The sequence below is a fragment of the Halyomorpha halys genome, unplaced genomic scaffold, assembly GCF_000696795.3.
Source record: "Halyomorpha halys isolate HHAL.00 unplaced genomic scaffold, Hhal_1.1 Scaffold1066.1, whole genome shotgun sequence".
Taxonomy (NCBI): domain Eukaryota; kingdom Metazoa; phylum Arthropoda; class Insecta; order Hemiptera; family Pentatomidae; genus Halyomorpha; species Halyomorpha halys.
The window spans coordinates 446,235-461,587 of NW_027105978.1; the positions used below are offsets into that span (position 1 = coordinate 446,235).

The 15,353-nt window shown below is 31.0% G+C and overlaps 1 protein-coding gene and 1 long non-coding RNA gene across 2 annotated transcripts in view; both read left to right on the plus strand.

Moving 5' to 3' along the window:
- The window catches only part of LOC136797326 (uncharacterized), a 123,379-nt gene that overhangs the window by 59,950 nt on the left and 48,076 nt on the right, over positions 1-15,353 (plus strand). The gene's annotated exons all lie outside the window — the stretch shown is intronic.
- LOC136797325 (putative aminopeptidase W07G4.4) lies at positions 4,688-6,242 on the plus strand. The gene has a single exon (XM_067053603.1). It carries the CDS (start codon positions 4,789-4,791, stop codon positions 6,181-6,183), a length of 1,395 nt encoding a protein of 464 aa, XP_066909704.1. The 5' UTR covers positions 4,688-4,788; the 3' UTR covers positions 6,184-6,242.

Below are 15,353 nucleotides of genomic sequence, written 5' to 3' on the forward strand. Positions count from 1 at the left end.
AATAAACCCTTGTTGTTGTAAAATGGTCTTATGCTATAGATATTATACCGAAGGATATTATGTTGCAAAGGAACCGTGTCTTTTGGTTTGGAATTCATCATATAGAATAACCTAAAAAGGGTATATAAGATAGCTGTATTTGTTTTTTTCTTTTTTAGACATAAATGTGATTAATACAATTATGTAAATAATAATATTTATATACACAAGATCTTTGATATTGATTTGATCTTTGCTCAAATATCAAATAAGTAACTGGTGCTATTAAGCGTGGCAATTATAAGTTGGCCGCTAGATGGGGACCCACTAATGAGGCAAACTGCTGGAGGTCAGGGCCCCCTGATCGACCACTTGTTAGTCAAGCCACTTAGTTCACTTAGTCAATGCTCTCATTTCCAATCCATAGCCTTCGATATTGCCTCTTAATTTCTTTCTAGTTTTGAACAAGCTTAAGCAAATGAACTTATTTCTTGTCTAACTTCATCATCGAATCTTTTGCCTTTAAGTATCATCAAGAAACATGGCTTATTGCTTTATAACAGATGCTTCGCTATTTCTATATTAGAGAATATACATATAGAATATATGAACACCATTGAAAGTTTGATATCAATTGTATAATAATACAATTTGATTATCTATGATATTGCTATTTATATACTACATAAAATATAATAGTTTTTCTATAAAATCACTTCCTTGCATAATCTTTGTTCAAGAAAAATTTCTTCTATACAATGTACTGACCCCTTGAACCTGTATGGGTTGTTGTGGTAGAGGTTTTTTATTTATATTCTGAATTTTTAAATTAATTTCCATTTAAATGAAATTGAGGTTTGATTTCAGTATACCTGTTATGTAACTAGAAGTACTTTTAAATTGTTAACAATACTGAGTGTATTTGCTCTGGATCCTAATCTTTGGTTATCCGTGGGCCCAATGAAGCATATAATTAGTAGTTAGGTATTGTTGAAAATAGAAAAAATATAATTCAAGAATTTATAAAACAATTAAAATATAGTTAAACTTTAAGATATAATAACTATTTTTGAACAAACGCCACTGTTGAAGCCACCGAAAATCAAAAGTGGCTGAAATATATACATCTATTTGGTGATGATAACTATTGACGACAGATACTTAGAAGATAATAAAAACAAAACACTTAGAAGAAAAATAATAAATTTAATGTAAAATAAAAGGCTTTTAAAGTAATCCAAAACTATAAAATTGAAATGATGAAAATTATTAAACAAATTTACAGAAATGATAGATCGGTTATGGTAGTTACATTAACAAATACTAAATAATTCTTTGTAGAGACGACTCTGATGGGACAGAGAAAATGAGGTCGTAAAAAATCCTCAACGTGCTTCAATGTTGGTACTATTTGAAACAATTGAGACTGACTTTATTTCTGTCCAGTATCTGTCATCAAGTCCGGTAAAGATTTTATAGGAATTAAACAAATTTGATATTCATTTTTAGCATCTCAAGAAACCCATTAACACGAATTTTTGAAAAAATAGAAAAATAAAATTTTGGGATATAAAATAAACAATAGCTACGAAGAGACAGTTTAAATTCATTAAAAGACTAATGAGTTTATAAGATCTCGGGTATCCTTGTACATTATTTTTATTAGTAACGTACTACAATATATTTTAGATATAATGTTACATCGACTTCGTAAATTTTAATGCAAAATGTATTTCATTTGAAGTATTTGATTTCATTCATTGCTATAAAACTCTTAATTATGTTATTACTTAATAACATATGTTACTATGAACATATGGCTTTAGATTTAATTTGGACGACTGGCTTAGATGCAGTTTGGATGATAAATGAAATTGTGAGAAAAGACTTTAAAATATTGCCGCTACCATTTCTTCACTAATATGAGACTTTTAAGATTCTTTTTGTTAACGCCATATTTTATAATTAATTTAAGTTTTATTGTAAATAGTACTTAGTTAGTATTAGTGTTGAATTTAATTACACTTATTTTTATTTAAATTATTTTAATTGGAATTTAGTTATTTGAGGTGAACAATATGTTGATAACCCTTGCTAAGACGTCACCAAGCAACAAGCTTACCATCTTCGTTTTAAATCAGTTTAGGGTAATTAGTGGCATGTGTAATGTGGTGACCGTGTGTAACCAGTCCTATCTGCGTTCGGTTGATGTTATTTTACTAGACATTTTTTGTGTTTTTTAGTCAACATTACAATCAGAAACCAGACCTCTTCTGTGTTTCTGGCGTTCGACTTGAGTATAAATTGTTGCTAATCAGTCGGCTAGCATAATGCATTAAAATAACTTGACCCTGTCTGCCCTTAATGAGTGCAAATGTGGCCATCTTAGCTTTTGGGATATTTCGACTGTTGATGAGCCACTACACCAACTTTGGACCAGTTTGAAAGTCGACATGCATATTTTCCTTTGACCTATAGGAGTGGATCAACCTTCCGTCAACCAGTATTTCTTTTATATATATACCTATTGTTTGTAAATTTGTCTCTTTTGTTTTCTTCATTTATTTATCTAATTTTATTTTTGTCTGAGAGGCCTATTTATGTTTACTTATTCATTGTTTTATTCATCTTTTATTTATTTTATATTTAAGGTTTATAAATGTTAGATTAACCAAATAACATTTTATATCCAACCAGCCAGTTGTTTGTTCCTTTTAAAGCCTTCCAAAGACAGAATTTGAGGTGGCTTCAACACTTTTCTTAACACTATCACATCAATCGAAGTGACGCGGTAAGTTGATAATTTAGCCTTAAAGTTAAACAACTAATCAACAATCGATTTAGAGGATAAGGTAGTTTCGGAGAGCTCTATATACAATAATTCGCCAAACAATGTAAATTTTATAGAAATCAATGATTTGGGATCTGGTAATACTGAAAAATTACAGATAAATGAGGACGTACAAAATACAGCACCCGTTTCTAATGATTTAACCACAAACGTACAGACTGACTCAGCGAAAAAATCTTTGACCGACACACGTTTACCACTGAAAGATCTTGTTGATTCATCGGACAAGAACTATCCTCTTTCGTACGTTGAGCTACATTTCTTTCTAGAAACTGTCATAGCAACAAAAAGACCCAGTTTTAGCTGCTCTAGAAATAACAAATGATCTTGGGTCTGTTATCAGCATGTTTTCCGAATTATACAATGCCCTTCCGACGAAGAGTTTGAAAAGTAGATTTACCAAAATTATAAAAGGCTTACAAAATCATATTAGAAACACTTCTGTTAAAGTTAACTCCCAAAACTAACCTTCCCTACTCACTCCGAAAATACTAATAAGCTAGACTCAGTACACCATGCTATGATCCGTAGAGCTACCGGGTCCTTCAGGACTTGTCCTATCAGCAGCTTACTCTGGCCCAAGAGTGGCCACTAGAACTACGCAGGCACTACCTTTTGCTGAACTTTCTAGGTCGTCTCAAAACAACCCAAGATATTGATGTTTTGGGATACAGATTACCTAGTCGCCTCTCCAGCTTTCCTCCCCTACCCGATTTCTATCGCCCCCAAACAAAGTTATACTTATAATTCCCCAATCCATTACCTCCGTGGATAAACAAAATAGCCAATTTTGATTTCACCTTAGAATCTATTGATAAATCATCAAACCCTCCTAAGGTACTCAAGCAATGTTTTTAAAGTCTTCTCTCTAGCTACAGGGGCTGTACATGTATCTACACTGATGGGTCAAAATACTTTAATCATGTTGATTGTTCAGTAGTTCTACCTGCGGAGACCATCCGATACAGTCTTCCTCAGTCCACATTCTCAGTATTTCCCTTCGAGTTATATGAAATCTATTTGTCATTAACGCTAGCACATGAAGTAAATGGCTCCTCCATTGTGATCTGTAGTGATTCTTACTCGAGCCTAAAATTTCCAAATTTCGCACAACCCCATTTTTTCCATCATAACTTAAATAAAAAAAACACATAAAAAAGTAAATTTCCTGTGGGTCCCCAGTCATGCAGTTATAACGGAAAACGAACTGGCAGACAGCTGCCAAAGAAGCATGCACCCTATTTCCAGTGCCTGATTGTAACTTAACGCTGTATGATTACCATAAATCGTTTCTGACCCAATGCAAGGAAGCATGGCGCTTTTTTTGGACCAAGGTATCTGAAGCAAATAAAATGAAGACAATACTTGGTGATATTCAACCTCTACCGCCAATTCTCGAAAATCGCCGTGAACAATGCATCATAACCCGACTCAGGATCGGACATACAAGGTTAATAGACAAGCTCCTTCTTGGAAGAAATCCATCACCGACATGTTATAGGTGTAAATGTACCCTGACGATGGAGCATATCCTGGAACACTGTTCGCGTCTCGAATCATCAAGAACGTCTTTTGGCCTCCGGGGACAACGTCAAGCCTTGTTGCCAGAAAATTGGGAGAACCTGTTTAAGCTCCTAAAGGAGAACAACCTGTATCGAGAAATGTAATCACGGAATCCAGAATACGGTGCCTCTAGCCGTGGAGTTGTATACGGCACCTAAAAATTTGGCAAATAAATAATAAATAAGATTATTTTCTTGAAAATTGACAGAAGGTTAATAAGTAATTGTTCATAGATAAAAGTAATTGTGTTTCTATTGGCAACATGAGTAGAATATGTTTGTTTTATCAGTTTAAAGTAATATTATTACTGTTATTCAGTTCTAATAACAGAAGGGGACTGTTTTGCATGGTAATTATGAATTTAATACGTTTGCATTAGCAATGCCTCCTAAATCATGTTGGCGTATGAACTGAAGGTTGTTACGGATATAAACGACAGTCGATTTGATTGTGTACTTTTGATTTCTCACAATGCAACTGAAGATGATGCAGTTCCTCAGGAGCTTAAAGATATCATCCAAGGAGTTGATACTGTGGTTGTCAAAATCAATAATGTCAGTCTTTACAATATCGACCTTCCAGCAAAACGACTTTTTTATGCTTCTACTGGATCAATAAAAGATGGAAACCAAGATGTCAGGTGCTTCACTAAAGCTGCTCATAGAGGGATAAGAAGAGTCGTTAAGGCTAAACTTCAGTCCCCGTTGATAGTTCTCGGTAAGTACTCTCGTTTCATCCAGTCTCAACTCGTTTCGCTGCTCGGAGTACTGGAAGCGCTGTACGCATTCCCTATTTATTGTGGTGATTATATATTCAAACGTCCGAAAGTCAAGATTGTCGGGGTTCTTAGTCCAGCTAGTGCAGATTTACCAAGACTCATTACTTTGGCCAGTGCTTTGGAAACTGGCAGAATTGTTGCAAGGGATATCGGTGGAACTGGAGTGGTGTTTCGAAGAATCAAAAAGTACATGAAAATAGCGTTCCCGGCTCGAGGAAATGTGAATGTTAAGGTAATCTCTCGTGAAGACATCCTTGAGAAAGAATATCCAGTTTTTACTTCCATCGAGAGGGCAGGTTGTGCTTACGGAAGTAATACGGGAAGACTAATTTACCTTACTTATGAGGGTTCATGTATCACAGAGACTCTACTAATTGCTTCCGTCGATTCTGCCGTTGCCGCTGGTTTCATGAAGATGGTTAGTATACTAAAGCCTGATAACTTGAAAGTAGTCGCCGTTCTTAGTTTAGTCAGTACCTGTTGGGATAAAATAAATATTGTTGATGAAATCATTACTTCACGAGCTGGAAAAATAATCAGTGTGAATACAAAAGCAGACAGACGAATGGTAATGGCTGATGTCCTTTATCATATGAAAGAGATTGCTAAAAGCTCTACCAACCCCCATCTGTTTACAATAGCACATGCTATGAGAACAGATGGAACCCAATACACTATTGCTACGGACAATGGTCCAGCCAGGATGCGATCGTTTTCTCAACAATTGCAGAAATGTGGAAATATTTTTGGAGATGTGTTTGAAGTAGGCACTATCAGAAAAGTGGATTGGGACTTACAGGAAGAAGAAAGTGCAGGTTTGGATATTGTGAACCTGCATGGAGTGGCAGCCAATCTCATGAAAGCCTCTGGTCTCCACGAGCACGGCCTTGGCTCCACACAATGTCAACTTCCTTATACTCACTTAGATATCGCTGCTCCTAAATATTCCAATATCGGGAGTGCTTCTTCTCTTCTCGGGCTTGCTGTTAATTATTTAAGTATCGATATTTAAGTCATATATTTATTTCGTTTTATTTCAAGATATCTGTATATTTAATAAATCATTCATTTTACTGTGTTACTAATTTTGAATTTTAACATAATTTTAGGAAGATTGTGATATGTGTAAAGTTTCTTTGATTCATTCACATGACAAAGAAGAATGAATCTTATAACTTTTTTTATTTATGAATGTTAAATAATATTCTATAATAAATGTTAAGTAAAACTATTTTTTACTTTTCCTTACTATTTATTTATTTTTCACGCTACCCTATCTGCTAGGCAATACTGTTCCTTCAAAATGTTAGCGATTAATGAGATTGGATAACAAATAATTTTATACATTAATGTTTGAGTTTTAGAGGTTATACAAAAATATAGAGGTTGTTTCAACACGTATTGCAAAGATGGATTTACTTTAGGGATAACAATGCCTTATACATATGATAACAACTACTACTTAAACCTTCCAAGTTTTAACTAGGGCTGGGAATAAAAAGGAATAACGTTTGATAATAACACTGCTTCTTTCAAAAGGAATGGAACTGTAATTCTTATTTCGTTCCTGAGTTCGCCACTAGTGTCGTACAAGCACATTGAAGGCAAAATCCGCCATTACGTTAGCTAGTAGTTAAACTACTAGCTTGTTTGTTTCAAAACAACTGAAACGACTTTCGCTACTGTTAACTGTGAACGATTACTTACTAATCTTACGACAATACTCGTCATGGTCGGCCCGTATTAAAATTTACAAGTTTCAAGAAAAGATTCTTAAAATTCTCACATTAGTGAATAAATGGTAGCGGCAATATTGAAAGCCTTTTTTTTTCACTATTTCATTTATAATGCAAATTGCATCTAATGTCATTCGTCCAAATTAAATCTAAAACCATATGTTCATATTAATTTTGGGACTTTCATACCTTTCAATATAAAATAAATATTTAATGCAATAAAATTTTCGAAATTGATGTAAAATTATATATAAAACATATTACGGTATGTCACTAATAAGAAATAAAATTTTCCTAGAATGGTATATCCGAGACTTTCTAAACTCATGATCTATCTTTTAAGGAATTTAAATAGTTTCCAGGAAGCTGTGGATCCTCTCCTAAGGGAAAGCTGCCGGAACCTACCACATCCTATCCCTGAGGAGGGTGACATAAGGTGGCAAAAAAGTGAAGCCAAAAAGTAGGCATCGAAATTCTAATAACAAAAGAGATATTTGACTTTTTAAAATAATAATGTTGCTGAAATATGTATATATACATATCGGTATATATACTCTACTACGCCTAACAGAGCTGACTATTTTTATTGTATTTTCTCTGAATATAGTAGAATTTTTCAGTATAACAAAGATCACTACGGATATGAGGGGGCACTTTATCATCCCTACAACACAAATTTGAGATTTTCGGGTATGTTTGTTATTTATGTTGATAGAAAAAATAACACGAGTTTCTAAGAAAAAAATATATATCGTAACTAAATTACTTGTTAGGCAAGTAAAAATCGTTTTATATTAAGTCGTTCTCAATGGTACGATTTATGATTTGATACGATAAAATTTCATTACAATAATGTAGTATTATCGAACTATAAGAAATATTGTTTAATATCGTTACATAAGATGTTCAGCCCAATATTAAATTAGGATTTCGGACATTTTTTCCAAGACCTACCCATCTTTGCCCTCTATCGAGGATGAAATATATGACTTGATCTATTGGTTCACAGACCATTAACCGCCTTACGAGGAATAAACCACAAGGTGTGATAAACCATCGGCTCTCTTACAGGCTTCATTTAGCAACTTCATTTCTGTTCGACGCCTTTATCAACCCACAGTTCATCTTTCAAATGTACACCATTCTCATTTACAACTCCATTGTAACGGATACGTTATCAGAATTTAAAAAAAAGACATATCAAAACTTTTATAAAAAAATAAAAATCTTTAAAAAAGAATTAATAATTTTCTTTTTATAGAAGACTAATAATACAAGCTGTCACAATTAAGGGCATTTAGTATTAACGTTCAAGATATTAATTCATACCATTTATACAGAAAAAAAAAGGTCGAAGAAAAAAAGTAAACATTGCAAAAGACACTAAAAAAAATACAATTATTATTAATAAATAAAAATATAAAAAGTGATTAAATCACATAATAATTTATATAGAAGATAAAGAATATTAAATATAAGTAAAAAAATTAAAATGTTTTATACTTTTGTACCTATATACAATTATTACATTTAGCCATAGGAAATTCGAACCAAGCCTCGCCGCCATCATGTGGAAGGTCTTGTCTTCCAGCCGCGTCACTAGTGAATCAAAATTAAGGATTCTAATAATTTGTATTTAGTTGAATTTACTTTAAAGCATTGTGGTATTAACTTTCTTGAACTTTTTTAATATTTCATTAACAAAATTTACTATATTGAATGAGAAATACGTGACTTGTTACCTTTCAATGGAATTTAGGCCATTGATGGACATGACGTAAACATTTAGGAGCATCTCATTTTTAGTTCCTTTGTTCATTGTTCATTCATTACTGATATAAATTTACAAAGTATTTAAGTTAATAACGGACTCATCTTCCTCTCTGTGAAGTAAAAACAATTGTCATTCTTAAAAATGTTTCTCTATGATATATTTAACAGATGGCTGTATTATTTCGCCATGTTTGAAAGATAATGGGATTTATCTTTTAATATTGTTCTTACTGCTCTATGTACTCGGATAATTCCTTCCCCCTACAGATTTCATTTTTATCCATTCCTAACTCTCTGATAGAAACTTCGAAGTAAATCATAACCAGCCTACTCATCCATCTTTTCTCAGTCCGTCGCAGAAAGGGTGGGATAAATCATATATTTTCTTTGAGTGTTTAATTGATGGACATTGATGTAAAGTCTGGTGTGTTGCTGGTTTTTCTGGGAGCTGAGGTTAGTTGAAAAACTGTGTATTTTGAACTGATTATTCTCTATCCCTACCAGGGCCCAGCTACGTATGCAAGTACTTACGCGTCATTGTTTACTTTTGGATAAGGGTGACAATTTTATGTAATTTAATTTTAGGTTAGATTATAAGTTAGCAATAGGTATATATAAATAGGAATAGCGTAGATATAATTAGAATAAGATAATACAGGGCCTTAGTTAGCCAAGATTGTTCTTTATATTTGCAATTAGATTTAGTAAAACTGTATTTAAATAAACATATAAAACAAATGTTTATTGTTGTGTATGGGTTGGGTTTGGTGTTAAGAATATGTGAGTTGAAAAAATATTAATTAACCTTACGATTTAAGAATATTACACGACTCATTTACTACAATATCCCTTTTTTTTTTCTTTTCGGCCAAGACTCCCATTGGAGTCTTATACTGCAACAATATCCTTGATGTTGCTCATTACCTCACAAATAAAGACCTCTACATCCCATTCGGTTTAGATTGAAATAACTCAAACCAACCAAGAAGGCTGCTTATACTATAAACTCTAGTCGATAAAAAATTCGATCAAATCATTCTCATTAACAAAAGAAATATTATGACTTTCTACAAATGTACGATTGTGAAACGTGGTGTGCCTGTTTCCTAATCGTAATCCTAATCCTGTACGTAATTGTGAATCCTTTACTTAGGTGTATTGAACTCACCTGCTGCACAGGTGTTTTCTCCCCCCCCCTCTCTCTCACTCTCTCTCTCTCTCAAACAAAAAAAAATCCCAAGTTAACTTCCCGTTAATTCTTAATTGCATTGTGCTCCTTTAATATTACAATAAGCTTTTAAATTCACTTCCTTAATTTGTTATTCATTGCTTTTTTCCCCACTTTATTACGCTGTAGTGTCATGTTATGTGTGTAAGTCTTATGTTATCATTATATTTTAAGTTAGGATTAATTAAACATGCTATGAACCATTTTAGATGAAAAATATACAACATTATTTAAAATTTGAAGAAAAATCTTGGTTTTAAATTGATACAAAATAAGTTTCTGTGTATGAATTAATAAAACGATATTTGAAACGCCTCAAACTTACTTTCTATATTTAACACTATAATGATCTCTGAGTACTCATACTGTTTTTACTCAGTGAATATTTTAAACAAAATGGTTGCGACATTACTCTGTTACTTAATTAAAAGAATATGTAAACAAGTAAAATTTAACTAAAAATATTTTTTATATATATATTTCATTCGCATCTATGTTTTAATGGTAGAATATTAGAATATTGAATAAACATTCATAATTTTGTCATGTAATATTATTATCAATTATTCGTTTTCCCATTCTTTAATTTTATTTTCTTCAAGTACTTTCTATTTTCTATATAAGTATAATTGAGTTACTATATTTATTAATACAAGAATTATGTTATATGATGTATTGATACTTGAAAACATTATAAATTTTATTGTTATTACTGTGAACTTATTGGACGACGCTTCTCCTTTCCTTAGAAGTCCAAACCGATACTTCGAAAAATTCAGAACTTTTTCTTGGGATATAATATTCAGTGAACCGTTAGAAAAGTCTTGATTTCATTTCTGAAGCTCTCAGAAAGGCACTCTATTCCTAATAAGAATCCTCTGAATCATCTACAAAAAATATAACTCAAGAGTTTGACTCATCTCTTATTATTATTTCAATTCTCCTTATGTTATTTTTATTGTTTTGTTAGTCATATTTCATCTTAACATTAATTAATTAAATTTCTAAATGTGTTAATGTCCTGTTCAGCCGAGAGCAATTGCAGCAATGGATTATGACCTTACCTCATCGTTAAACCATATTAACTTCAGATTAATGATGTATTATATTAATTGTTTGAGAGTGGTTTATTTTATTATTAACACAAACACATTTTATCCAAATTTACTCTCAATATTTATTTCTAAATACTCCCCAACTTTTCGCCCCTCAGGTCATTTTCATGGAGACACCCTGAAATATTGATGTCATATTTTCTGAATTTTTTTCTTGCAGGCTAATTACCCATGTCATATAAAACATTTTATATTTTAAACTTGAAACTTTTTCACAAAATTATTGTCTCTTTTTACTCCGATTAGTGAACTATGAATGATGTTAGTAAGAGCAAAGAGAAACAATAATGTATGTGAAAAAGTTTCAAGTTTAAAATATTAAAAGTTTTATATGACATGGGTAATTAGCCTGCAAGAAAAAAATTTAGAATATATGACATCAATATTTAAGGTTGTCTCTATGAAAATGGCCTGAGGGCCGAACTGGTGGAGATTTTTTTTGGAAATAAATGTTGAGATGAGTAAATTTGGATCAAATGTGTTTGTGTTAATGATAACATATTAACTTCTTAAACCACGGTGGTTCCATGTCCATTTTGCTCAACTTGTATATCTTTATTTATTTATTTTTTATGTATATCAACTTTTTGTCTACAGCTTACTCCGAAAAAAAGCGAACATCCTCTATTTAAATTTTCGTGTCAACTAATGTACCCCTTAATGAATAGTCTCTTAATCACGAAATAGATGAAAAATTGTATATGATTATTAGAGTAATTTAGTATGAGCTAAATATTACCTATGATCAAAAAAGGTGATTAAGGAATGGTTATGTAAGGAATGAGAATAGTTAACCTTTATTGGAATATAAATGATTAAGTAGTGGACTGTATAGGTGGATATGAATAATTAAATAAAAATTAATTAACAGAATTAACTTTACATTATATTCATAACAGAACTTTAACCAAGAAGGTAAATATAAATAGACAATATAAAATTAAACTTGAAACAAAAAAAAAATAGAATTGTCCAAACTAAGGTTTTCTGTTTCTGTTCTAACAATTTAATGAAATTATCTAAATTTTTATGAAATTATGAAGAAATAATTTTTGATTGACCAATCAATATTATTATTGTTTCGTGTTTACTGTTTGCTGGAATTAGTTGACTGATGATTCCTTGTTGCTTTAGTTTTCTTTCTTTATCAATCGCCACATCGGCCTCACATCTTCCCTTGCTCCCTGCCTGGCTCTGGTTCAGCCTAACTTCGCACACTTTTATTCTCCATTAAGTACTATGCTCATACTAACAAATTAATAAAATCTATGATGGATGCTCTTCAATTGGAGTACTTTAATGTCTCACTGTGAAGTTACTATTACAAAGTTGATGTTTAATTGTTTGAAGTGGTGACTATATTATTGATATTTATATGGTGAAAATATATTGGAAGCATTTTTAATAAATTTTTATTAAGCATTTTATTTTTAAATAAATAAAAATGACTGTAAAAGAAGTAACTAATAATAAGTAAAAGTAAATAAAGAGTATAAAAACAAAAAAATAAATTACAAAGAAATAAATAAAAAAAATAATTAGACAATGATAACAACTGTAGTTTTTATATATCGTGAAAATAATCATTTATCTACAGTGGGGCGAAACGTCGGACATTAAAATAGTTTCAAACTGTTTGTTCTTTTTTTTGACCGCAACCCAGACCATCTTCGTATATTTTCAGTTTTAATTATGTATAAGGACACTTGGATTTAGGGTACAATTTACCTGGAGTAAATTGAAACGGAGCTAAAGCGAGTTTATCACTCAGTTTTGTTAATTTGGTATACAGAATGTCCTGTACTTGTTTAACTATTTCCTAAGAAGCTGAATATATACCTCAGAAACAATAAAAAGTTCATACAGATTATAGTCCGATTCTCTAATGAATTGAGAATAATTTATATTTTATGTTTCATATTATCGTAAAGTAAACTAAATTAATCTAACGAAACTTTAGAAATGGAATTTGGATTTATAAATATTAAATAAATTTTATTTCTAAAAGCATAAACTAATTCTAATTTTTTACACTTTCCCTTATTGACCTAATAGATTAACCATTTCTAGGAAAAATTTTCAATTAATAAATTTAAAAATAAATGCAATGAATAATTTATATTATCATTAATAAATATCAATTTTCTTTATTTTTATAGAAAATAGGACATACAAGAAAAAATTGAGGAACATACTGTCTACATAAAATTTGTAATTTATTGGCATTTAAGAGTGATTTTATAAAACAGCGATGTTTTAGTATGATTTTAATTTATAACGATTTTCTCGAACTCTGTTTTTATATATCTTTATTCATTTTATCATTTACGTTTATGTTAATTCTTATTCTTCTTAAGGAAAATCGATTTTTAAATTTATGTGTGTAACACTTACTCTAAATAATTTTTTTAAAAATAATTTCGGCAATACTTCACGGGCGGATATTTTATAAAAGTGGACTAAATAAAAAAAAAAGTTTCGATGTAAATTCAAGTCAAACAGTATTGAACTTCATTACAAATGTATATAATATCTAGGTATAATTCAGGGAATTAAGGTTGTTTTGAGGCTTGTGTGCTAAGAACTCTCTACTGGAGCAGACCCTTTCTCTAACAAGTTTACTACAAGCCTCCGGTAGACGAACATCAACGTCCCACAATAAACTACAATACTCCTCCCGGAAGTAAGTTATTGCAGGCAAAATAATTTTGGAGGGAAAAAAAGATGTAGATGATGTATTAGAAAATGAAATAGATGATGCAACACGGATGAAAACCAAGCTCTTCATCGTGGTGAGGAAGAAATAAATGATATACTAGAGTTAAATATATAGGGCATTGAAGAGAACCCTGAAAAAAATAAAATGAGGCCAAAAACACTGAAAGAATTTGTAACAGTGAAGTATATCCACTATTAACATTATCTTTTTTTTCTACTAAGCAAAGCCCATATACAAAAAGTAGAACTGTTAATTTTTAATTATACAAACTAACAAAATAAGTGATTGTAAAACACATTGAAAGGAATTCACGGAAAAAATTCAGTTACATATTAAATAATTTTAGCAATTTTTTTTACATTAATTTAAATTTATTTATTGCAAATAATTTGTATTAAGGACGTTGGTAATCTAGGATTAATAACGGACAAGAATAATATACTGATCTCAAATAATATTAATGCTGAATCAGTTAATGTGTAATGAAGAATATTGTGTGCCTTTTTGGAAACAAGGTTTGACTCAATGTTTAAAAAAAAAAATAAAACCTGTATCGCTTCAATCCATGAAGGTCATGGATCAGTCAGTGATTTGTTTATGTTCAATCTCAATCACCAAGATTTTCCCGAACCCACAGGGTTGACTCATGGCTAATTAACAGGATTTTCTGTCACGGTCGGATTCTTGGAGTTAGTAGCACAAAGTCTTTCTGAGCTCCCTCTCATGTTTTGGATGGTGTAAAATAAGGTATATTTTAGAATCATACTAAGAATGATATTTTATTGCATAGATATTAATTACATTATTGTATTAAAAAATAAGATAAATGTAATAGCGAAATAACTTATATTCAGGATAGGCGAGGGATTTCATTTCGTTTCTGATGAAAGCAGACTATTTAATTTCCTTTGATGTTACATCACTTCAAAAGGGACGATACTTCTTCTCTTTCGAGGAATAAAAAGTTTAAAGCAATTTTGTAGTTCTTAAATATTAGTCCAGTAAAATTGTAAGTTAACCTAGAATTAATTATTGTAAACTGATTTCTTTCAATGGATTCTAATGTAAAACTGTTTCTAAAAGACGATAGTAAAAAGATTTCTATTCCATAGAGATCTGTAGACTTTCAAAGGATTTTTTTTTTCAAAATAGCCAATATGTTGTTTTCGGTTTATAGCCAATGACTCCTAACCTAGCATAACTATGCAGATTATTAAAATTTAAAAGATTAACTTGTACTAATCGTGGTATGGAACAGTTGTTTATATGAAAATATAAGTTATCTTAGATTTTAAGCTATAACCAACCACTTTTCCCCGACAAGGATGTCGAGTGCGTGAGGGCATTTGACTTCATACTTAGTAAACCATTTAAAATGAATAAATTTCATTTTTTTTTCTTGTTTAATAAGTTTCTTATATCTAGAAGTAAAATTTTTATTCACTAAACATTTCCCACTAAGATATTTCTGTTTCTATACCTACCTATCAACGCTACAAACAGCTAACGTGCAATTTGTGTTAAAAAATAATTCATTTTTTTTTTCATGACGTAAACGCTTTTGAAAAATATATATTAAACTATCTCTAGGGCGCAACATCGGATGTTCAT